At 37.9% G+C, this 26,376-nt stretch overlaps 1 protein-coding gene across 1 annotated transcript in view; it reads right to left on the bottom strand.

Moving 5' to 3' along the window:
• The window catches only part of ADAP1 (ArfGAP with dual PH domains 1), a 110,115-nt gene that overhangs the window by 7,971 nt on the left and 75,768 nt on the right, over positions 1-26,376 (bottom strand). The window contains exons 5-10 of the mRNA XM_072417821.1: positions 8,299-8,411; positions 6,607-6,753; positions 3,536-3,619; positions 2,467-2,529; positions 970-1,041; positions 400-628 (exon numbers count right to left, since the gene is read on the bottom strand). Of these exons, the coding sequence (XP_072273922.1) occupies positions 400-628; positions 970-1,041; positions 2,467-2,529; positions 3,536-3,619; positions 6,607-6,753; positions 8,299-8,411 (708 nt within the window). The remainder of the gene's footprint in view (positions 1-399; positions 629-969; positions 1,042-2,466; positions 2,530-3,535; positions 3,620-6,606; positions 6,754-8,298; positions 8,412-26,376) is intronic.

Genomic DNA, 26,376 nt, shown 5'->3' with positions numbered 1-26,376 from the left:
TGTAGAAGCTCTACACAGTGCTGAAAAAAAAACAGAATTTTTCCTCCCATTGACTTTAATGGTGTTCGAATTCGATGTTCGACCACCCGAATTCTTTTGCTCTATTCGAGCGAATAGCTGCCGAATCGAATAGTGAGCTATTCGACCAACACTACTCCACTCACTGGCACAGTTCCAGGGAGCAGGCAGCAGGGATGTCTCAATGTGTTTTTAGTTCAGCAAGCGTTTCTGCAGAACAGCGCCAAAACATTAGTGGCCAAACACGGTACTGCAGACCCTGTATTGAATATGCGCTCTGAAATTCACGCCGGGAAACTGATATAAACGGATTATAGGTGGCCGGATTTTCAAATGTCAACTGACAGCATTTCAATACGTTCCTTTGTTGCTTTTCCTTACCTGCATATTCCTGGGGAAGCATTGGCTTACTGAGAACTTTATGAAAGGCTCCAATCCACTCTTTGCGGTCAGTATCCGTTTCACAAGCAAAAAGGAACTTCCTGTCTGGAGTTGTAATGGTGATTCCATACTGCCAGTGATTCCCTTGTATGGTGGCTGGAAGTCCCTCTTCTACTTTATAGCTGTTTTCTTTGCTCCCAATAAAAACTTCTCCTCTAGGGAAGGCATCCTGCAATATGAGGATCACAAGTTACAGAGATCCATATAAAATAGGGAATCTGGGCCGATTGTGCTGAATACCCTCTTCATAATCTTATGGTGATGGGAGCCCAGACATCACAAATTCTGCTCCTGATTCCCATCAATTAAAAAAAATCTAACTTAGGGTCTGTGTAGGAGGCTTTGGGCTTGTGAATAAACATTTAGTGTCATATTTCAGATCAGCATGAATACAATTTATGTAAAACAAGCAGAAACTGTACATATCCAAAATACACAAATACAATGTGATTGCAGCCCCATTATTCCGCTGCTTCAGCTGCATTAAATGCTAATGAAACACCTTCTTACCAAAGGATCTTTAAAGTACATTAATCTTCTGTCATCCAAGGTAAACCATCTCTTCTTGAAGCCTTCTGTATGCTGAAGACAGACAGAGAATATCACAGATAGGCTGCAAGTCATAGATTTTAATTAGCAGATCAGTGTGGGGTGAGAGTGAGGAGAGGCACCAAAGGCTGTTTCCTTGGCATTGATCACATACACAGAATAACACGCTCTGTCATATCTGCCTGTCATTGTTTTCCCTAGACATTGTTGTCATGTTAAAATAAAATGATCACAACAGAAATACAGGCACTGGCTGATGACTTCCTTGTGGAAGTGCAAGTTGCAAGGCTTTCTTGCTGACTCCATGCTTTGAGTCACTGACCGAGAATAAGAATTCACTTGATCAGGAAAGTAGGAAGTCTGAACTGTGCTTTGAGTTGCTGACCTGCAATAAGCAAAGTCCAAGGATTGGAAATTCTGCCAGACAGCTAGCATTTTCGGTAGGAGACAGTAACAATGGCAGTCCTTGTGTTTCTATCGTGACCTATCAAGAGGTTTTCCGAGCATTACTGGCATAAAAAAGGTACTTAGCATGGTACTAATGTGGTTTCAGAAAATAAAACAAAGACCCATAGGCCTAATAGGCTTTCAAGTGCCCAAATTGCATTCCCTGTGCACCAGGCCACACCGCACACACTGGCAAATCATCTAATTGAGTGCATCCTAAACAATATTTAACAATACTTTACACAGATAAAAACAGTCAAATATATAGTGTGCTGCTTTGGGTATTATTATTTTTTTTACAATGCTTTTTGTTTTTTGCCTCGTGGAATCCGGAAGGGATTTTTTCCCCTGTTGGAGCAAATTGTACCAGGGTTTTTTTTGCCTTCCTCTGGATCAACTATGTTCATAGCATTTTATATCTGCAATATGTTTATTTTCCTAGTGGTTCAACTTGTTGGACTTTTTTGAACCTGACTAAATGTAACATAAAACTTCAATTTCTCGTCAGCCCAAAGCTATACTAAAGAGTGAACTAGAAGATCAAAGGGCATCTCCAACTATAGAAACATATGGCATTGTGGGGTAGCTCCAGATTGTCCCATTTGGAAGTACAAATTTAGTCCACTGTAGACCCTAAAGCCATTGTATTGTAATCAAAGATTTCTTGAGGTTACTGTGGAGTCTCCATATGCTTTACTAAACATTGATCCAATGCAATCTGCTTAATTAATATATTAGATTGTCTCCCACTCTCACTAAATATAATCAGACAGCAATATTAGGTCAGAAGAAACCTTCATTGTATGTATTCAATCCAACAGTAAACAAAGTGTAGAAACCTAGAGAAACCAATTTGAGTTTTTAATGGATCTTATTCTGGAAAACTGAAATCTGACTGGTTGCTATGGGACAATGATCTTTTTTGTTGCTTTTTCTATGTCCCTACATAGTATAAACCTTTTTTTTTGCTTTTATAGCTGTGCATTATTGCAATATTTCCCCATTTCTTACCTTTGGCCCTGTTTTTTCCATATACCCTTCTTTAATAAAATTCCTTGTCAGCTTTGGCACCAACTGAAAAAAAGAGAAAAACAAGAAGCATGAATGAAGCCCAAGCTGATAACATGGATAAATGCAGAAACATTAATGTTAGCTAATCCTTTGCAGTCCAACCGTAAATTGGGTGGTTCAAGGATCACCCACATATTGTGCCATGTAGAAGTAAGCCCTTAAGTGATAATAAACCTTTGTTTATACCAGAAATCTAATAAACAGATGTATGTTGGATGATTTCTGTCTATTTATGTATCATCTTGTATCTTTGCAGAAAAAGTTCTGATTTTTGAATTGCTTTGTAATCTTATTGCTCTATTCTATTCTATAACAGAGAATCTAACCTTCCCTGGTAGGAATCAATTACTACCAATGAAACACATTGATCTAATAGATCCCCAAAGGGGAATGTTTAAGGGAATTTCTGATTCCAAGTTTTGTAAATAAAGCCCTTGAAGTATAAAGGGATGATTAGACATAAAAAAGGATTTGGGAATCTCTTATTATATCCCACTAAAAAATACCTTTTGACACTAATGATCAAGAAAATAGCAATCTGCTATATGGTAACAAAGTAACAGGATTGCTGCAACTTCCTCTTTAGTTTGGCCCATATACTGTGCAGCCCTATTAGCGTAAAATAGAGTTCTGCTGTCAACATTCAGATCAACCAACATCAGCATATAGGACTACAGGGCGCAAGGCCCAAGCTGATGAGGATGTCTCAGCACTTTTTTTTCTTTTAAATGTGAATCAAATCGCTGACTTGTTGGACAGGGAACAGCAGCTTCTGCATCTTCATAGGAAAGGAAGTAACTGGCACTAGCAAATAAAACAGTTCTAAAAGATAACATACATCTGTAATGCTAAGGAGGGATCAGCAATGCGCTTATGAGCACACCAGGTATATATGAATGTAGTTTTACAATACATTGCTGAAAAAAAATCCTTATGAAGCATACTGACCTAATTACTGATACTGAGCCTGACTGCAGAAATTAGTACTGCACTGTACCGGTACACTTACATCAATGTCTCCAGCCCCTGGATAGGCCACCTGTAAGTAGTGAAACCGTGCTGCTCGTATTGCATTAAACCAGTCCACAATCTCCTAATCAAGAGAAAATGAGAACAAATATTTACTTTTTGTAACAACATTAGTATTCTTGCATTTAAAGTGGATTATAGTGTATACTCTATAGACCAATGAAAGCTATAGTAACCTCAGTCATCCAGAAATTTAAAAAATAAAACTGAAGCTCTAAAATGTATACCATTTATTAAAAATAAGTGCTTCGGATTCAGTGTCAATAGAATGACTGAAAGAAAGAATGGAATGTCTGCTTTGCCTAAATGTCACTTCCCCAAGCCCCTTCAGCAGCGGCAATGCAACCAATGCTAAGGCATAGTTTAGTGCTTTCCTTATAGCTTTACACACTATTTTTAATATAGTTTTTTATTGTCTGTAGACTGTAGATATATAGGAACTAAAGTGGATCCATAAATACAAAACAAGAAGATAATACAAATAGTAGAATACATGGGAGACTTGTGACTATACGGTAACACCACACGGTGGCAGTAGTGTGTCAGCACTGGAGTCCTGATCCTTCTTTTGGGAGCTGATATAGCACCAAGCCAACTCCCAGTGGCTGCACCCAAGACAGGTGCTGCTGGATGCTTTCTTTGATTTGTGATGGCGATTAGAACTGATATGAAAGGGCAAAAAACATCCAGATTCATTACTAATTTCTTCTGATTTCTCCCTTCTCTGACAGCTGCACAAATATGTCTGACATGGCAGCAGGAAATTAAAAGCCAGATTGTTGCAGAATATTAAATCACAGTAATCATATATTGGTTTTATAAATAAAAGATGTACCAGGACCTGGCCTAGCTTCCATCATTGCACATGTTTATAAAAGACCTCCGCCCCAAACATATTCACCAATATACTACGGAAGTTTTAACTCAAAAAACACAGCTATACCAATAATATTATTATGTATTTCATATAAAACTAGCAAAAGTGTGCGAGAACAAACCAGGTTGAGAACTGGGGTGATGGTGGGTGAGAACAGGAAGTGTTGTGATTGTGTTAATAATGAAAAGAAGTGTTGACAAGTGAGAAGATGAGATACTGGAATGAGGTGTTACAGTGAGGGGGCGTACAGAAACAAACATAAGGGCCAAGCATGGCAGTTAGGGGACCAGTACACCTGTATGCTGGTGATCGGGTTATTGGGCAAGGGTAGGGGTTAGGTGCTGTGCGGGCAGAAGGATGTATAGGTGTAGGAGGCAGGTGTGGTGTGTTTGCAGAAAAGGTGATCAGAGCAAAGGTGTTTGTGTGTGAGAAGGGGGCAGCGTGCTGGTCCAGTAGTACAGGGGGGTGGTTGTGCAGGCATAGGGGTGAGAGTGAAAATGTGTGCAGAACAGTAATAAGATCCAGGAGAATTGTGCACAGGCATTAGGGGATGGAATGTTTAAGAACAAATGTAAAAAATACAGCAAACTAAGAAAATCTCTGAAAAAAATCAAAAGCCATTTCAATCACCTTTACTTGTTGAATATACCCAAATACATCAACATACAGCAAATACATATTATACAAACATAACCTTTTCTACTTCCTCGTTAGGTCTTTGGGGAGCTTTTCTGGAATCATAAAAGGAAATTTGAATTTAATAACCCTTTATTTCCTGATGAAGTCATCTGCACACACAAGGCTCCTTGCACAGTTAAATCTTAATCCAGTATCTCAGTTCTTGGCACTGAGAGCCTAGAGGAGGTACATTTCCAGTTTGGGGGAATCAAGAATGAGAAGTACAAATCTCTAATTCCTGCTCTAAACTAGAAAATGTGTCTGAAATATATAAAACTGAACAAATATATGATAAAAATGATGGTTTGTTTTTTTAATATTAAAACTAGTGTTAAAATGCCTACAAATAATTTGATATAAGCATCTTGTATTTCCAGTACAGAAACAGGCTGGAGTAGTGAGGGGCAGCCCCAGGAGCCAATCACATATGCTGCAAGTGCTGACAAGGAACAGGGAGGGAGTAGAGAGATGGGCGGATAAGTCTGCTGCTGCTGTCTAGTCACACAGAAAGTGGGGTCATCCTGCTGGGTGTGTAGGATTAGGAAAATATCAAAAACAAATGCAAATCCTCTGCCAGGTAAAACAGTCCCCACATGTGTAGCTGTCAATTCAGTAACTTGCCTGGCAATCACCTTTAACCTTAATACTAATTCCTATAACTCTTACAATAATTCCATCAGAACTATGCCTCCCGCCCTATTAAAATATATATAAATATTATTGTAATTAATTATACATCTACAGCTTCCAGTCTTCTACCCCCCTGCACAGTCCCACAAATGTTTGCTGATCCAGTGTCATCCCACTAATGCTGCACTGCATTCCTTGTCACATTGCCAGCTAAAAACTTGTTTTCAGAAAAAATGGAAGAATTCTCATTTCTATTACATCAGCTGATTTCTCCTAGCTGACCACATCTATGGCAAAAGACTAATCATTGCCACTTGAAAACATCTAATTGCTTTCATGCTAAAATAAGCAAACTCTTGTGTGTCCTCCCCACTATGATTGGGAAAGCCCTGTATATCATGGTATAGCCATTCTACAATCATAACTCCTACCCACCATACCTAGTCTGATCTCCCTAAATATCATAAACCATCCAAAAGCTAAAACCTACTCTGGTCATATACGGTGGTAAAAAGGGTAACAGGCGATGGGTCGTAACCTTGTACCTATGCACTCCACAGCTAAAAATATCTACCATCCTTTTGTGGAGAATGACGGGCCATAAAGGCATGAAACCTTCAAGTCATTCATTCTTCCACCTAAAACTAATATTTTAGTATTAGATAAAGGTTAATATATAAATGGACACACACATATATGAATATTGCTAAACCACAGTGATAAGATTTTGTGCTCCAGCCCTGTGACATTCTATTAATGAGTGGATGTTCTGCTGAAGCTGCAGCCTCCTTTATTGTCAGGAAAACACTGACGTCAGGTCATTTTAAAACAATTTATATGGTTGGAATTCATAGATGACCTCTTACCTTTCCATCCTCATGGTACACAAAAATATTTCTTGTGCTGTTATCCCGTAAGTAAGTGATTTGCAGTCCATTTGGGTTCCCTATTTTGGCTGGCTGGAAAGTGGCGTTTAAATGCTCAATCTTTATAATTGCTTTGGGCTCTCTTGCCTGGAAGCAGATTTAGATAAACAATTCAGAAGGAAACAGTAAGGCAGCAATCAAACTCTCATTTAAAGATGTGAAGACGTAATATGACATGTTCTTTGCAATAAGTACAAAATGCCTGGGAGGGAAATCATAACCAGAATATTCTGTTTTAGTGGAGTAAGTATCGCCAGAGCAGAACAGGCAGGCAATATAATGTCTAGGAGCTACGTGTACCAAATATCCATCTGGTTCCAGAGGGTAACCCCAAACTTTAACCTGCACTCAATTAGCTTTTTTTGTTCATAAAATTAGTAAGTAAGTAAAATATACATATATTGCTGTAACTTCTTTTATTTGCTTGTCTTTTATGTAAAGTCTAACTTGTCCACATTAGAAGAAGGCAGCAAAGATTTCATTGCAGAACAAACAGTATTATTGTGATTATAGGAAGTACAAAATTAATCATTTACAGTATTGGCTGAATCAATAGGAAACTAGAAAATTTTCTAGAAAATGTAAAACTGTTGTGTGATAGGCCACAGCATATAATATGACTATATATAATATGACTATAACCAGTTGCAGATGCTTAACCTAATCTTAACACTTAACCAAATCCCTAAATTAACCTCTAAACCCAAATCCGAATTTCTAATTCTCAACCCCAACTCTTAACACTAATTAAACTGACTTTTACCATGAGCTCTAAAATGTTTCCAATGACATTAAAATATCACCCAAACACTAATTATAATCGCCTTGACCTTAACTCTAACCTAACCCTTAGCCCCAACTTTATGACTAAATGAACCCCTGAAAGCCATTATCAGACCCAAGCGCACTTCAGTACGTCTGTGCAGTCCTATGTAGATTTTACAGGGATCAATTTAGCAAGGAACTAATTTATGTATATTTGAAGATTATATGTATACATTGATTTACCTTGCATGCAACTTTATTTCTATAAAATTAAGCGTATTGTGTGCAGGGAATTCAATAGTAACAAAGATCATTAGCACTTATTTTGTATGCACTCTCTGGTAGCAAACAAGGCAGGTAAGATGACAATCATACATATGTATTGAATCCTGGACTGATCTGCCAAATCTAAAGATGAAATCTCACATGCCCCAGGTGAAGTGTTTGCAGGGGGTATTGGGGGAGGGGGGCATAGCTCTAATCTGTATTGTGTAGGACTCACCTGGTGGATACAAGTGGTAAATGGGTGATCAAGGACTCAAAAAGCAGAATCTCCTTGTGCTTTCAATGACAAAGAACAGCCTTTGCATTGGGCCATTCATAGGTGTTGTTACTCCTTTGTCACCCAAGTATTTGAAGTAATGACTGGATACATTTTTGTAGGCCCAGTTGTGGACGGAATTTCCATAGAATTTAATAGCCATAATAATAATCAATGCTAGGACTCAAGTGAGGAGACCACTCCTAAACTATTCACATCCTTACAGCCATTAGGAGTTAGGACCTTTAGTGTATTTTACCTTTAATTTGTATTGTATTTGAAAAATCATTTTTATGTTAGACATATCTGGCATGCAAGTTACTTACATCATTTTTGTTAAAGTATTTTAGAGCTCCTTCCCGTTCTGACAGTATAAATTTTCTGCTGAGGAATTGTCCATTGTCACGTCCCCTCTTCCAGAGCAATCCTTCTCTGTAGCCTGAATGGGAAAAGTGAGACATCAGCTCCTCCATCTTGCAATCAATCATTGCTTTATTAGTATGCCAAGCATCGCAATGCATCTGCCAAAGATGTCTTTACTGAAAAAAGCACTAATACAGTATCTGTGTACTCTAAAGGGAGCTTGTCAAGATAGAAATATAGTATCTCAGGTTGCTTTTCAAAAAGTGGATATATACATGTATTTAACACCAACTCATGTAAAGCACTGGATAAAGAAAATGAAATCTTGCTGTGATACTAACCTTCTACCCATCCCCTCCCCTACTGTCATCCACAGACTCACAACTTTTAGCCTCTGAGGTCAAATAAAAAACACACTTTCTGTGAGCCCGGGGCATCACTGACCCAACCCCCGGCCACGTGTCATTATGGTTATGTAAAAAGATACACATAATAAAAATAAAATACGTGCAAAGGTCCTTTCAAGGAGGGAGGCCTAGTAGTAGGGTTTCTGTTTAAAATGACCTTAAATAAGATATAAAAATCATTAGGATACATTTAAAATTTGTACCAAGGCATTTGCCTCAACCTTGTGCAATAAAGCAATACAGGTTGGTCATTATCATCCACTAGCATGGTGGCATTGTACAATGGTAGCTGACTTACTTCTATGGATGACCTTATAAAGTCCGAATTAGGAACTGAGTAATACTATGTATGTTTAAATAAATATTCTGATTTTTTATTGGATTAAACAGGGATGAGGGGGTCTACACTAAATATATATGAATTCAGCCTTGGCCCTCTCCCTACCTGAATCATAAAACTTATCATTACCTCTCATATGACCCTTTGATAGCCCAGTTTGACAGCTCAGGCTTGAATGCCCAGACTCTAATCCGATAGCTTGTGATGAACGGGTAGTAGTGGTGAATGTTTATTTTATTTATATTATTATTATTCTTTTTTATGGCTTGACTGACATTTCGGTAATTCCCATGGGATCCGGTAACATTTTTCCTTTTTGGGTCCTCTTATTTTGGTTTGATAACCCCTTATCTATACTACTACCCCCTGCACCTACATAAAAGGTCATGTAGGGAAAAATGGAGTAGCCTTAAATTTTGACAACTGCAAAGAGAGGTGCACAGTGACTAGTCTATAATTAGTTTCCAATAAACCGACCTTGGTAAAGTTCAGAAAATTTCTTTTTGCACCCTAGCAGACCACAGATAGTTTCTTAATGCAATCTGACAATGCAAAAAGAAAGAAAAGCAATCAGTACTTATGTTGAAGGTCATGTGACTATGGCAACTGAACTCAAGGTATTCTGGAGGCTACTTTTACCATGATCCAATGGAAATCGTCCAATGATGACAGATGATATTGGCGTGAAATAGGTGACATGTAAGACAGCAAATAAAAGGAGGCACGCCTGAGGACAGTGCAGAGAGAAAAGACATGTTTTGATGATGCCAGTAGTCCATTAGCCCAAAAATGAGGAAGGATGAAAGACGATACCGATGAATATACCGCTGTACTATACTGAGTTTGTACAGTGCCAAGGGAAAATAAACTACCTTATCTCAGCATAGAAGACAATATTATAAATGGCCATAAAAGTTGCATTATGGTGCTTTATTTGAATGTAAAGCTTTTTTATCAATAGAAACCAATTAGATAACGTGACTTGTCCAATCTTCATAGTGCCCACTGCCTTGGCTTTATCCGCTGCTCTACTGAACCTGCCTGACAGTGAAATTGCTAACACAGAAATTTTAGGCAGCCCCTGAGCTTTGGCACCGAGCACAGCATGGCATGCAATCTGCACAAGTCTGTTTTTTTTCATTGGCAGATTTATTGCTGCAGGTTGGTGATGGTGCCAAGGCAAGCGCGACATCTATTTTTCTCTTTCTGTCTGGAAGTCTCTTTTCACCTGATTGCATGAGTCAATAGCATGTATGGCAGCAGTTTAAAGTGGGATTATAGTGGCTTGCTAAAACCACATAAAATAATTCCTTACAAAACTGTAATGTTCAGCCGTATTCATGTGGGATTTACCTTCTGAATGCAAACAAGCTGAAACTTGCTGCGTGTCCTCAGGAAATCATTCAAAAAATTCATCAAATAATTATAAGGCTGCTAGTCAGTCACAGCCTAAAACTAATATTTCAGTGTCCTCTGGTAGGCTAAGAATCAAATAGTGACTTCAGAAGGACATTCTTACACACCTAGAAGTCACAGGCTGAAATGCAAAATATGCAAAAAATTTAACACCTGCTGCAAAGTAGAAATTTGATCAGAATAAAAATATAAAAACTGTCATTATTGAAGTTCAGACCCTTAGGCTGCGTACACACATGCAATAATTGTCATTGGTAACGATCGATCAACCACAGATCGTTTGATAATTGTTAACAAAAAAAGTGCACAACGACTGGTCAACGACACAGAGGAATGAGGAATCCCGCTGGAAACGAACAACCATTTTGGCGGATCTGATTGGTCGATGATCGTTCGTAATCTATTGTGTGTACGGTCGTTTAGTGATCGTGAATTGTTCTGTGATACACTTTCTCCTTTACATGTCACTTCCTGCATCGTTCAAACGATTGTATCTAGTGTACATTATTGGTGGATTATATTTGAACGATGTATAGTTACAGCATGTACAGAATTGTGCACAATACGATTGTTCAAAATAATCAGGAATAATCGTTGATCGTTTGTTTTCAAACGATAATTATTGCACGTGTATACCTAGCCTTAGCTACAAAAAAGGTGACCAGTGATCAAGATTTAACCACATCATCCTCAAGGCAATCTAGGCAGTAGGCTAGAGCCCAGCAGATATAGAGGGAAACCAGCTACACCCTTCGTACTCCAAAAGTAAACCAAGGACGCTGGGCAATGCCAGTACAGACTTTGCAAACCGGGCAGCTTCTCTTATTGTGATCCTTATCAATGCATTACCTAAAGATCTTAATTTGTCTCTGGCCTCTATCTGAAAATATTGATTTAATTCAGGTCAGTAAATCAGCCGTTACAGAAAGGAAACAAACATTTTTACATGTGAGGGTCAGCAATGGCTGCCTACATTGTTTTTCAGTCAAACCAAACTTATCTTTAGTTTCCCAAAATGGAAGTGCTCTGGGTGTACTTTACCAGCCCCACATTTTTATGTTTTTTATATAGCGGTGTGGGAAGAATACAGTGTTCATCAATTAGAACATTTTTCCATTGTCCAGGCACATATGGGAGACAGAAGAATCCTCTCTATGCAGAAGGACAAGTCCAATATTTGTTTAATGATCACACATATGAATGTCATGCTGTCCTCACCTTTATTCTACCAGTATACCCCAAGGTCCTATACATTCTTAAAGCTCAAAAACCTGAAAGCAGCGCTGAAAATAGAACTATATACCCAATGGCTCTCCATGTCTTATAGACTGAAGACTATTTTTGCATATGGACAGCAGTTTCCATCCAATATGATGATACAATTGGTCTCTTCAATCTGCAGGAACTCAAAGCCAGGGCACGACCTCCTGTGATTTCCTGCTGCAATTCTTTAAATCTGAACTCCAGTCTCCCCAAATTACCAACTCTAAAAAGCATATTTATTTCTTTATTTTTAGGTAGGTTGTCCCATTTAAATGCACAACCAAAAATAAGAATGCTTATCCCTGAAAATTCTAAATTATTTTATTTACACCTTTCCCCCTCCCACTGCAGTTTCTGAGAAGATGAGTGTGGAGGGTATAGGACATTGTGCAAACTGGAACAATGGAGAATATGGAACGTACAGCACAACATATAGACTGGAGCAGTGCGTAGTAATGAGCATACAGTACAGTGTTCAGATTGGAACAGAGAAGATCAGCACACAGTAGAATGTGCAAATTAGAGCAGCATGGAGTATAATGGCACAGCACCGTGTACGGGTTAGGTCAATAGGAATTATAGTACACACTATAATTATACACTAACTATAAATTAGGTGTATAAATTGCACAGCACAGTGTGCAGACTGGAGCAGTGCGGACATTGTATAAGGCTGAGATTTAGGTAGCAGGGAGTATACATTTTACAGTAATATTAGTTAATTGAAGCAGTGGGAAGTACAAATTGGGCAACATAGAAGGGAATATAGAACAAACAACACATTCTGGAGGTATAGAGTATACAGCACATTATACAGATTGGAGAATAACAATACCAGCACAGTGTACAGGATGCCACCCCTTATATGCTGCTTGTGTCACAGCCTACATGACTTTCACACATGTACACATACAACAAGGTGGTATATGCAGGTGTCACACTGCTTTTCATTGCTCTTGAACCGGTCTTAAAAGCTGCCTTTTTGCACATGTAGAGAGGGATGTGTTATTATATCAATCTTTTTTTATTTTTACCTGTATGAACTTCTGCACTATTAACAAATGCCATCACAGAGAAGACAAAACAGAGGAAATCACAACATTAAAACCGCTAACCATGACATACAGGTTTGAAGGGAACACAATTAATATTAATTAATGTTAATTAAAGCATGAAGCACAAGATTTGTACTGCAATGTGAATAGCACAAGGAGGCACTAGACTAGGAAAGCTGTAAAATCCCTAAGAGTCAGGACAAACAACAGAATTATATGTAAAGTGTGTGCACTGGAGCAGTGTAATGAGAACTGGGGGAACAGTCTGATTGCCATAACATAATTAATGCAAATTAATATTGAATATGTAAAGAGCTGGGAATGGACCCCCTACCAGGCCTAAATTGGTATTTAAAAAGATAAAGCGCAATGTACATGTTTCTTACCCTGTCAGAGACCAATCGGCATTCACATTTCATTGTTCCAATTGCACTAAACATATTTGGCTACATACACACATCAGATGATTCCCGTCCGATAATTGCCTCGGGGCTGATATGGGACGAGAATCTGGTGTGTGTACAGCGCTTGTCATTCATGGATCTGTCCTGGTGGATCCAGGAACGATTGTAATGGAAGTGAAGGGGAGAGAGCACAGCGGGGTGCCGCTCCATCGTTCTCCCCCCTCCCCTCTCCATATAGCAGAACGGAGCTGTATGTACAGCACTTGTTTATGCATCGTTCAGTCTTTTGTCATTGTAAAACATAACTGACAATTATTGAATGTGTGCACCTAGCCTTAGAGGCGAAAGGTAATTGCCTGCTGTGTCTTGCACTACCTTAAAAAAAAATTGACAGCCATTCTTCAGTCTTCACAAAGGTTATGAGGAATTGTCATAGAGCTAAATAGTGTTCTAACAGCAGTGATGACATTTAGGGGTTTCTGCCATACCAATGCTACAGGTGCTCAGAGCTTTATGGTTCTTGTATCAAGCAATAAGTATTGATCAATGAATAGGCCTGTTCCGATCAAATCGTAATCTACTTTACTCAGCTTGCTGCTACATGAGATCAGAGTCAGATTTGTACTTTTTTCTCCCCTAGGCTGGCTACTCTGTGCCACATAGCTCCTAAGGCTATGTTCAGTAGGCAGTTACTGATTCCTCATTTCAGGAGTAGTTGTACTGAAGCTTTTCCCAGCGGGAGCTTTTCAGAGAATAAATGGGGGCAGCAGTGATGTTGCTTTTGGTTCAGGTGGAAGCCTTGCTATTTATACGAGTGAGAATAAGGTTTCCTATGACCGTTCTAAATAGTTAATCAGAACTTAGCTTATTTTGCCACCTGGGCTTCATCCAACCTTACAGCACTCAATAACAAAAACCTCTTGGTTTGTTAAGTTCATTTACAACTGCTGTGTTGAATGTCAATAGGCTAAATTGGTACTTAAACTTCCTATCTTCTATGCCTAAGACAAATTTATCCTTTATTTGTACGTCACATGTCCCCCCTCCCCGACAAATGTGCTTAAAGATAACCTGAAAAGTCAGAAGTACAGTAGCTGACATTGGTGCCGTGTATTTAAGGAGCAAGCCCCAGATTACCTTCAATCTCACATAATTTCTGCATGACGATTGGGAGACTTGTTTAGATCTGTGCAATAATATCCAAACCACATATAATACAGTAAGAAGACAATGAGGAGAAGATGGGGTGTTAAATTTGGCAATCAAGTTTGTATTGATAGTTCATAGATTACATACACATAGCAAACAATAATCAAACCATATATACAGATCAATAAGTTTCAGGTCATACCCCATTTAAATAATCAGGGTGTTGTTGACAGTTATCTATATATAAATACTCTGACGGTATAATAATGATTAGCAAGAATGATTAGCAAAGAAAAAAACTAGAAAACGCTAGACACTTATTAGCCCGATGCGTTTCGCCTTCTTTAGGGGTATTGTTGTGGAGGCTTGGGTTTATACTAATGGAGCTTGGGTATCCAGCTGGAAGAGGATCCAGGTAGCTAGTGCCTTGAAGATTATATTTCAAGAGAGAATTGCAGCTGAAAAGCAAATACTCCTTAAAGGGAAGGTCAAAGGTTCTGGTACAGGTAAGTATCCACCTTGGCATGATATTGTTTGGGCAGCCAATAGTGTTCGCAGGGCCAGTAGTAGCTGTCTCTCAGAAGACTGCATCCCTTTTATCTACCTTATTGTTTTCCACAAAGGCCACCAGCAAAAATATTGTAAAATGTTTTGTGGCTGCACACAGCTCCTTCATGGAGGTTTAATAGAAAAATGAATGCAATAAACACTGCACTGCCAGTCTGCTGGTGGCTCCCATGCATTTCAATCAAGCCTTTTAAATGAAGAAGGAAGGAAGGTGATTTATATTTCTGCTCTGGGTCAGTGATCAACAAGGATCGAGATGACATTACCATAAAAAGGTGTGGCAGTTCCATATTTTATCCAGACAAGCCATTTTTATTAGATTAGCAGCACAAGATTGGCTTGTGTTGACAATAAACTCATCACAACAAATTGATTTCAAGTTATTTATAATGAGACTTTGTCACCAACAGTTTAATCTCAGGTTACCAATGCAATTAAAAATCTCAAGCATGGCTTAACCCTCTGTGTGACCCGGAGTCACTTGTTTTACATGACAAAGACTGAATTTTTTCTTTTGTATTAAAACAATCCGTATCTTCAAACTCAACCATAGACTGTATACACTAGGATCCAGTCACGCCATATTGATTAAAGCCGAAATATAATTGGTTTATATGGACTCTCCTCTGAGCAGGCAGCACTGATATTGACACAGTGAATTCCATTACATTTTCTAATGTTCTATGGGCCTGAGTACAGATAATGTGGCCTTTTACATAAAATGCCTCATTTACCTGGGCCTCTGATTGTGAATCAATGTGAAATGAGCAGTTTACTTTTTGACACAGCATGGCATAACGGCAAACAAAGTGCTATGATTAACAAGATCATTAGTTTTATTGCCAGTGCTCTCATTTTATGGGTCTGCACATCTGCAGCAGGAGGGTCTAAATTTGTGACTATATTTAGGGACGACAACTACAGGTACATTTATTGCAGCATAAAATTACATCTTATGCCTCTCAGTGACGCAGTTAAATCTGAGTTTCCGGCTAAGCTCAACTACTGCTGCTAGCATCCCTGTTGGATATCTAATTTGGTTTATATCAGAATGCAGCAGGAGGAGCAAGACTCTGTAGTATGAGCAGAGACAGGAATGCCAGAGAGATTTCTGACAACAGGTCCTAAGTGATATATGAAGCCAATGATTTACCACCTGGCACCAGTAAAACATAACTAAAGCCATACAATATGATTTTTTTTGTAATAGTACTATTACTTAGGGGTATTAATGCAGTAATTTATACTAAATACAGAAATCAAACGGGTTACTTTGTTTAGGAACTGAGATGGTGTAGCAAATGAAAGTGTCATAGTAAAATAAACTCCTGGGTATGATGGACAAAGCAGCGATACTACTAAGCACCAGTGACAAGGGGGTTGTAGGAATAAATAGCACTACAACTGAGCACTAGTTAAGTAGGGAAGATGGTAAAAAGTAATACCACGGGTACCTTTGGAAGAGAGGTTACCAGCAGTGGTACTCACCACCAATGTGGGAGGGGGGGGGGGTAATAGTAGTGGTGCTTGCAGCAATGCTAGGGGTTATTATTACAACCATTACTATTGCTAAGGTCACTGACACCAAAGCTAGATGTTATTATTGCAATCACTTACACCAATATGGGGCCAGGATAAAAACGCAGGGGATTATGTCTGTGGTCACTGACACCAACACTAGCACTGGGTGTTATTGTGTTAATAATGCCCTCACTGACTCCAATTTGGGGGCTATTATTGCATCCACTGATATTAATGGTGGTGATTATTATTGAGGCCGTCCTGAGACCAAGCACTAAACAAAAAGACAGCACAACCTGACAGTAGCAGAGGTGACAGGTTGATGATCACGCACAGACAATCTTAGTACAAATGCAGTCCAATTAATCACTGTAGTAATCTGGGGCATGAACAGACAAAGCATTTCTGATTAGCAGGTGTGCGCTGCAGAGACCTGAAATTCTGAAATTACCAGTTTTGAATGAGCTGACTTTTTTGGTTTCAGTTTTATTGAAGATTGTTTTCTGAATTCAAGTATTGCAACTTTACCATATCCTAAGGCAAGTACAACAAAATGGTATATATTTTTCAAAGTAAGAAGGGGAAGAAAACAAACAAAATAAGTAAGAAGAACCAATAAAGCAGCTGATAATGAAGAGCTGACTTTTTAATGTTTCAGATCTAAGTGCTACAACACTATCTAGTAAACAAAGTTGGACTTAACCACATTGCTAATTAATTTTGCAAAAGTCTCCAATGTTGGTGACAATGTGGATGTAATAATAGCCCCCAGGCACTGGTGCCGAGTAGCATAGAAATCTATTCACCCATAAACACTACCAGTAGTTAGAAGATATTGTAGCTAAAAGCAAAAGTTAGGAAGGAACAAAACTCCTTGGTCAAGCAGTAATTGGTGGGTATTTAATATTCACTCTTTAAGTGGAACACACTAGTAATATATGAATAAAGGCATTAATGACTCAGCCAGTGTACTTTCTAAAAGTGATTTACAGTACCAATAGAAAAAAGAAACTATGAATAATTCAAAATAGGTAACCTCGCCAATCAATACTTTCAGACAGGATATTAATCAAATGATCAATTCCTTTCCCTGACAGGCACTGCTGCAGTTTCTTTCCTTCTTACACAGGCGCAGTCACAGCAAAACCACCAGCAGAATGCCAACAACTGTCCTTTTCACAAAATCAAGAAGCAAAAGTGATCCATGGCTGTTTTTCCAACAGGGTCCAAGCAACCCTTTACATGCCCTGCTGTCAGCAGATATGATTTACCTTAACTTCAAAAACATTTGGATTAAAAATCATTAATTGTATTTTCATGTACAGGTATGATATGTGCCAGATATTAGCTTCCTGCAGTCAAGACTGATTGGATTGGCAAGACCGAGCCAATCTATTGCTTATTCTATGTCCTCGGAGAACCCCTGTATAATTGCTATGTCCACAGCTCACAGTATATTAGTAATGATGGTCAGTAGGAAGAATGCCTCCTACATTGCTGGCCAGTTGGAAGGCTGCCACCCTTACAAATGGCATAAAATGTCATTGGAATCTGTTAAACTGCCCTGAGAGTCACACACTGTTCATTGTTCAAGGAACCCCCTTGCAACCTTTATGGAAATCTTGGGGTTCATGGAACCCTGGTTGAGAAATACTGTGCTAGATGTTTGTCTCCACAGACAAATGGTATTGATAGTCTCAGGCCAAAAATCTACTTTTCTTATGAAGGTGCCCCTTGTTTGTCCTATCATAGAACTGAACAGGGTGATCAGCAGCTCTTCATTCATTAGGAACAACAGCAATATTAATCTAACATGTTTACACAATCTTAGGCTACGTACACACGTCAGATGATTCTAATCCAATAATCGGCTCAGGGCTGATAGGGGACGAGAATCTGGCGCGTGTACAGTGCTCGTCACCTGATGTCGAAAGACCTTCCAAGCGGATTCATTGACGTTGGACGAGGAGCGATCCTAATGAAAGTGAAGGGGAGAGAGTGCAGTGGGGTACCGCTCCGACATTCTACCCCCACCCCTCCTCATAGAGCAGAATGGTGCTGTATATACAACGCTTTTTCATGCATCGTGCAGTAGTTTGTCTTTGGAAAGGATTGTGAAAGATCCTTTCCAATGACAGTTATTGCACGTGTGTACCTAGCCTTGGCATAGTGCTGCCAATCAGAGATTATGATTAAATGAATAGAGCTCATAGATATCCTTATATCAGTGTTCTGCTGCTCTTTCATGCAGTCACATGCTGGCATTCTAAACTTTGTTCTGCTGCCTGGCAGGGTTGCCTACAAAACCAGCTGAACAGAATTAAACATTATTTGGCATTAACAGTTCACTATTATGTATTTTATCTATATTAGTTGTTTGTATTGAATTTTAATACATTTATTAAAACATAATTAATGTGCAGGTTCCTCATTAAGGCATAGCACACCATAAAGTGTATTTACGTTTTTCCTGCACCAAAACCAAGTATATTACTTTGCGTCTTTTATGAAGGCAAAATAATTAACACAAAATCATTTGCTTAATTGTGCTACATTAATTTACATTGTGATTTACTCGCTTTTGCAGGACAAACCTTAATCCTGAAGACAGATAGGGCGGATTGGGAAATTGTTTGATTCCATTAAACTATAGGTGTGGTTCAGCAGTTGCTTTTATGCTGTGAGATATGGTGCAAGCTGATGATGTGAGAGTACCACACCTAAACAAGACTGACAACTGTGCTCAAGGTAGAGATTAAGGGAACAATATGGGTAGTATGGGAAAGTCCTCATTATTTTTGTAGCTTTTCTTAAAAAAATCAGCAGAATTTACATATGAGTAAAGATTTCCTTAATACTTAGGATTTTTTTTACACATATAAATACTGAATAATGTGCAGTCATTCTTTTTTACTTTTTAGATAGAAGTTGTCAGGTTTTGCTACCATTCATGGCTCTGTCAGAGAGGTTTTTGCTTACTGTGCTGGGGACAACCACTGGTAAGGCAGAGTCCATTCTCCTTTACCATGGTTGTCCTAATAAATATCCGTACATACCCATCAATTTATACATTTTCTGGTTCTAAATTGCTGTTCTTCTACTGCATACTCCATTCTGCACTGCTAGCTTGGTTTTGGTTGCTGGTTTCCAGTTCCTGATTTGACAGCCAGCACCTTGATGTTCCTCCACATGCGTGTGATCTGTAGATTATGTTGTATACTGCCCAAAACACAGGGATACTCATACCTGAAAACTTTCCAAGGATGGTTGAACCTGGAGAATTGTATAATTCCATAGAGAATGGTAAAATTCCTAATTATATGGCTAACCTACTATGTTTGTTAGCTACAGACCTAAAGGGAATTCAATTAAATTGTAATATGGCCTCTTAACAAAGCAGTACGGACTTGACAATACAGGCAAAACAGATTTCTTGACAATACCTAGCTTACAAACGAGCAATTGTTAAAATACTTGGACAACAAACAGGCAATATGAAAGGAACAAATGGGAAATCATAACAATATGCAACATTGTCAATAAGGATGAGCCTGTATACAAGCCTGTATGGAGCAGCCTTGCACCAGATAGATGAACGGCCAGCTTCAAGCAATTTAAATCTCTTAAGTAATACCTTAGCAAAAAGTCCCTACCCAAACATCCACATTTACATTTCTTCTAGACCCGAAATATCCATATTATCTAACTTTCACCGTACTCACACAGACAAAGCTATTTCAAAAACCTTGTAAAGTTATACCTCTCAAGTTTAGGTGTTTAAAGACTTGCTGATATTTCCACTCTACCATCAGATTGACAGGACCCTTGGCAGCCTGGATACCCAGCAGACAGACTCAATAACCAAAGTCTTCAGGGCAGTTTCTAGCAAAGGGTACAGGAACCCACCCCTATTTAATGTACAGTGCTGCATAATATGTTGGTCCTATATAAATCCTGTTTATTATTATTATTATTAATAATATGTGTAATAAAAATGGACCACACATCTCCATAAGGAACTGACCTTAATTCTACTAGTAATCTGACCTGCTTGCGCTTAAATTTTTAACCTATTCCTTGATATGTGTATATTTTGTTTAGGGGGTTTAAAACCACTACATATTTAAAATTAGAAAAAAGGGAAACATTGGAAGTAAGGGAGAGGGATAAGGGCATGTCTGATCCCCCCCCCCCCACCAAGCATTTATTTAGAATGTAAATTCTAAGATATTCTTGCTGGATGTAACTTGACTGATTTGTAAAGAGACATCCAAGGGTCCATAAAATGTTTAAAAGGTAGTAGTTTTTTGTACCTGAAGTAGAGACATGACAACGATTTCTCAAAAAGAGAGAAGGAGCCAAGTTTCACACTGGATGACAAACAACACAATGGCAGTACCTGCTAAGCAGCTCCCTTCCCTGTTGAGTTTATTTACAGACAAATCCTGCATGCTTCATAAATCACTGTGTCAGGATGCTGGAATGGATAATTATCATGCTCTGTATTTGCTGGAGAACATCCACTGCAATTCTCACTTTACACCGGGCTTATTTGTTAATCTTGTGTTATGATGGCTAGCCCATTATGGCTTTTTGATAGTACTGATTACAATGCTAAGAATACTCTCGATGTCTTCAAACATATCAATAAAGAATTCCTTAAATTAGATCTTTGACAGGACTGTGTGCAAAATTGTATGTTTTCATCACTGGGCTTTAAAAGAATATTTGATATGTACCTAAACTAAACATTGAATTGCAAGAGCAATAAAAATAAATGTAAGATAACACCACACACCATAAAATTCAGTCACTCACATGACCTTTTCTCAAACAGTAAAACAAGTAACAGTAACCGTTAGACATACTCAGATTATAGGGAAGGGCACAGATGCACTGTATAGTGTGTGTCTGGTTTTAGTATTGCCACATGGATGAGTCTCTTATGGAACCATTAAGTAACCAATACGTTCAGATGCATCACCAAGATCTGTCACAATTTGTCCCTAACAAGGCCGATAAATAGATCTTTGCCTTTTGCAGCAGGAAATTAAACTTCTTGCCATCTGGTACTAGTGGAGTGAGGTTTAGGGCCAGTATTAAAGATACAATTTATTAAAACTGGGCTTGTTTTTGACTATAGCCTTCATTCTGCAGCATTAGCCTGTAGGAAGTAGTACAAAATAGTACAAAAATATAAACTAGATCATTAAGGTTTAAATTATACAATTATACATTGTTACGAATTGCTAAAAAGACATCTGATCAAACCATGTGCAATTTGTTAAATTCTGGCAAAAATATGCAACAAATTTATGAATTTCATGAGTTTACCATTAGTAAGTATTCCATGCTGATCCTCCAGTCACTGCAAGGAACACATCCTGATAACTTCAGTGGCTAATGGGTTAAAAGATAGCGAATACACGTTGGGAATACAACACTGGCTTTCGACTTCAACAGCCAGATGAGTAGAAATGAATTGAACATTTTCAAGAGCACTGCAGAGAGCTCAATAAACTTGTGCAAGTTTATGTCATTGGAGAGGGGAAGGACCACAGAGCAGGAACTATGTTTTATATTATTAGGTAATGATGACACCTTTATAAACCCCAAAACTCACAACTATGCTGGAGAGGAAGATTTATTAAAACTATTACACACATTCCCATTATAGATCACCACTTTGTTTTCTGCTTTTTGAAATCTCATCACCACGTTGCAGGATTTTTAAAAGGGTGATTGATCTATGTGTGATCAGTGTTTAGTTGCTATACTATATTTGATTTTAAGCAGCCTTTTTTATCAGGACATTCTGTCTGTTGCCTTGATAAAAGGGGGTTCGGTGTCCCAATACACCTTGTGTCAATTGCTTTGTATAATTTCATCTTTTTCTGCCATGACCTGAATACACGTTTCAAGGAATATGGTATAAAGAATCTTTAATATGGTATTGCATCTTTAAAGGTCACTTTAGGGGCTGTAAGTAAAGGTTGAGAAAATCTGAGTATCTAGCTGAGGGCATACTTTTCATATTTACTAAGAACTAAAAGGGTATGCTTGCTTTACTAAATAAGATGGATTTGTCTACTTACACAACAGAAAATAGATTTAAGATATAGAACAAAATATGAACCGTGTTTTAAAAAAACAAACAACATGATTTTTAGACAAAACTGCATAGCTTTCCCCACTAAACCTGTTTTCTTTCTGAATCTCACGAAGGAATGTTTCTTCTGGAGCTTATTCTGATCTGCATATGTACTTGGATGAGTTGTAACAGCAACTCTGTTTACATTCTATGCAAAATTAAGCCGCAGAGAGGAAACTATGACACTCTATTTGACCTTGTCCTAGCCTTTAACATTATATTAGGACGAAATCTAAAGAAAAAAAAATCTAATATGGTTCATTCGCTTTTTTTTTTTTTTTTTGCCAAACAACAAGTACTGATTCCTATGGCTTGGTATTTTATTGTATAGATAGCTTACGCTGGCCTGAGTTGAGCTCAGATACAAATGAGCCCTAGATCCTGCTGTGCCACCCATCAATCTCCTGCTAAAATCCTTTAAATCTCCATCAAGATCCTTAAAAGTGAAAAAGAATCTTGTTACTTGTGTGTCTTTCAGATTCAAAAGTAGATTGATGGTGATTTTCATGTACTGCCATCTTCAGTAGCTAACTAATGTTATCTAATGCAGCTGCTAAATGTCGAACACTGATAAATTGGTGTTACGTAGACATGGATTGTAGTTAGGTACACCAACAACATTAAAGCCAATAACAGATCACTAGATCAATAAACAGATCTGTAGATGCTGCAAATCATTGCTACAAAGCCGATGTGTGGGGGGAAGGAACACGTGTGTGTACCCAGACAATACTAGCAAGACAGTACAACACAGATACTTCTCGTAAAACCTTGTGAAGTATAGGAACGTATGGAACATGCAACATATCTATAAACAACGTGTGAAGATCACTGTTGCATCTGGAGTTAATATATTATATGTTTAAATAATAAAAAAAAAGACGTTTGCGTAATGCAATACATGCACATTTCCCATGTTTTACCTGCCAAAATGCACTCAGTTCAACTCCAGGATAATAACGATCAATAACAGGTATTTTTTGTACAATTTGGACAAAGAACTTTCAGTTGTATATTTAACTATATGGGTAGCAAATAAGAAAAACTATAATGCTACAGTTTACATACACTTTTCATGGCAAAATAATAAATTAATTAAATTAAAAATATATATATATATATTATTTTTAAAATGTTTTTAAATTTTAAAAAAAGGAATAAATATTATAGGCATAATATTATACCGTAAAATAAATGTTCTTGAAAACAATGTACTGCTTTTACACATTTAAATCCAATGTATTGCATTCTATACAGTAATTATGTATTGAATGCAATACAAATGGATTTTGAATTTTTCCGCCCCGCCCCGCTGGCAACGTACACACACACCAACGCTGTATTCACTAAACTTCCCATAGGTTTACATACCCTGAGTGTGACTTGGGGTTACCGCTTTCAGCAACTTTTTTCTACCCCGAGTCACACTCGGGGTTACCGCTAGGGAGGTTAAATATATACCTATACATATACATGGACATTGACAGGGCCATGTACTGTCAAATCGTGGGTGAGCACCTCCTTCCCTCAGCCAGGGCTTTGCAAATGGGTTGTGGTTGGGTTTTCCAGCATAAAAATGACCCAAAACACATGGCCAAGGCAACAAAGACGTGGCTCAAGAAGAAGCAATTGAAGGTCCTGGACTGGCTATGGGATTAAATACTTATTTCACTCATTACAATGCACATCAAGCTCTGACTTTTGAGCACTGAGTTTTCGAGGGTTCTTTTGTTGTTATTGTGTCTCTCCCAGCTACAATAAACCTACCATTACTATTATAGACTCGTCATTTCTTTGTCCGAGGCAAAATCGTACAAAATCAGCAGAGGATCAAATACTTATTTCCCTCACTGTAACTCCTAATTTACTACGTAAGGTTATTTCTGCCCTGAAAAACATTTAAACAAGGCCTTATAGAATTGTTTGGAATCATGACATTTATTCTGGTTATGCTTTGCAGAATGGCTTACCATTAAATGACACAGCATTGCTGATTGCCAGATTCCTGTATATACAGCTGCTTGGATTCCCTGGAGTATGACAGAGGAGCGAAGGCAGGGGGTGATGTGCCATTTTTTCAGGTGCCATGGCATTAGCAATAATTTTAGGAATCTCAGTTACATAGCAACAGTGTAATATTTTGGGAGGTTTACATTTCAAGCAGGTCATAGCCAATGCTAGTAACTTGTTTAGATAATATTCATTTAAGGATTAAAGATGGATATTGTCATATAAGCAAGTCAAGCGTTTAGTGTACATAGGGAAGAAATTAGCCTGATGTATAAAAAGAAAATTAAAGAAAACAATTTTGTTTTTCATATCTGAAAATCTCACTGTTCTATAATTGCAGATTTCTCACTGGTTGCAGTTAGAATCTGCAATTTGTTCTCATTGTAATCTTTGAGCCCTACCTTGTAGTTATTCATATATTAGTATTGTTCCCCTGATTTTTCTAATTGACCCAGTTCTCCTCTGTGTTTTAGACCTGACTTAAATCCATTTAGATACTGGCTAAGTGGTCTCCTTGTCGGATCTTCCCAGCTAAACGTGTAGTCAAAGATTACACAGGGCTATGAACTCCTACATGACCGGTTAGATTTATATTTAACTCACTGTCCTGTCCTCTGTTCCTAGCACCTAGGGAAAGGTGATGCCTGAGAAGTATGGAGAAGCCCAAATCTTAAGAAACTTTTGTAGCTGACAGAGCGTGCTTTGCATTCCCCTAAAGTCTTCCCAGCAGGAAGCAATGCAGTGGACAGTATCAATAAATCTTACTTTATCTTTACTGGTAACTTTTGCACATATTAAAATAAAGTCATTTTCACACAAGGTCAGCATTAAGTACCTTTATAAAAAATGGAATCTTAAAAAAAACACCTATATGAAAAGCTGACTTTCTTCTTATGATATTTCCAATTTTCAACTTCCCACTTTTGTGGCATCAATTAAAAAGTAAGCTCAGCCTCGAAGTATCACAGCTAGAATGCAGACCATGAGGCTTACAAAGCTTATGGATGCTTTCTAAATTACCTTTAGTAATAGCAGAGGTATTGGCTACTTTATATGACAATGGTATGGGAGATATCGTAAGTAATTTCTACATATAGTAACATTTTATCTTTTATAGTTTGCTCAGAATAAGAATGTCACAATAAGGCATAAAATATATGTTTCAGAGATGCTACTCGTGACACCATTATGTTCAGTGATTTCTGGGAATGTTCTCAGAATGATATACTGCTTGTTTAGTATACCAGATGGTGAATAATACTCTTCCATAATACACATAATATAAAGACAAATTAAACCAAAGGAGAAAAATTTGAGCTTTTACTGTTTAACCTGCCCTTTGGAATGCCTTCAGGTTCAATACTCCAGCTTATATAAATCTTCTCTAAAAATGTATGTAAATGCATCCAGTTTTTATATAACTAATGCATAAAGGGAAGTCTCCTTATGGCAAAATAACCAGTTTGGATTCACTGTCTTAAGTAAATTCACTGTCTTACTCCCAACAGCTTGGAAGATTTTCTCATTTACCTACAGTCAGATTTAAGTACATCCATCATATTAGACGAAGCAGTAATCTATGAAGCAATGTACATAACTATGGGAAAGGTGTACTGCTGTTTATGAAGAAACTATTGGAAATAAGATCAAATGGGGTAACTCTGTGTAAATGAGAACCTGTAACTGAGGATGTTAAATTAAAGGCAAATAAAAAGCAGTAGGTTTTTTTCATGTGATTTCTGGTTGGCAAATTATGTT

This window comes from Pyxicephalus adspersus, chromosome 7 (genome assembly GCF_032062135.1).
Source record: "Pyxicephalus adspersus chromosome 7, UCB_Pads_2.0, whole genome shotgun sequence".
NCBI classification, from domain to species: domain Eukaryota; kingdom Metazoa; phylum Chordata; class Amphibia; order Anura; family Pyxicephalidae; genus Pyxicephalus; species Pyxicephalus adspersus.
The sequence above is the reverse complement of the archived record's forward strand: the minus strand, read 5'-3'. Positions and strand labels throughout refer to the sequence as shown.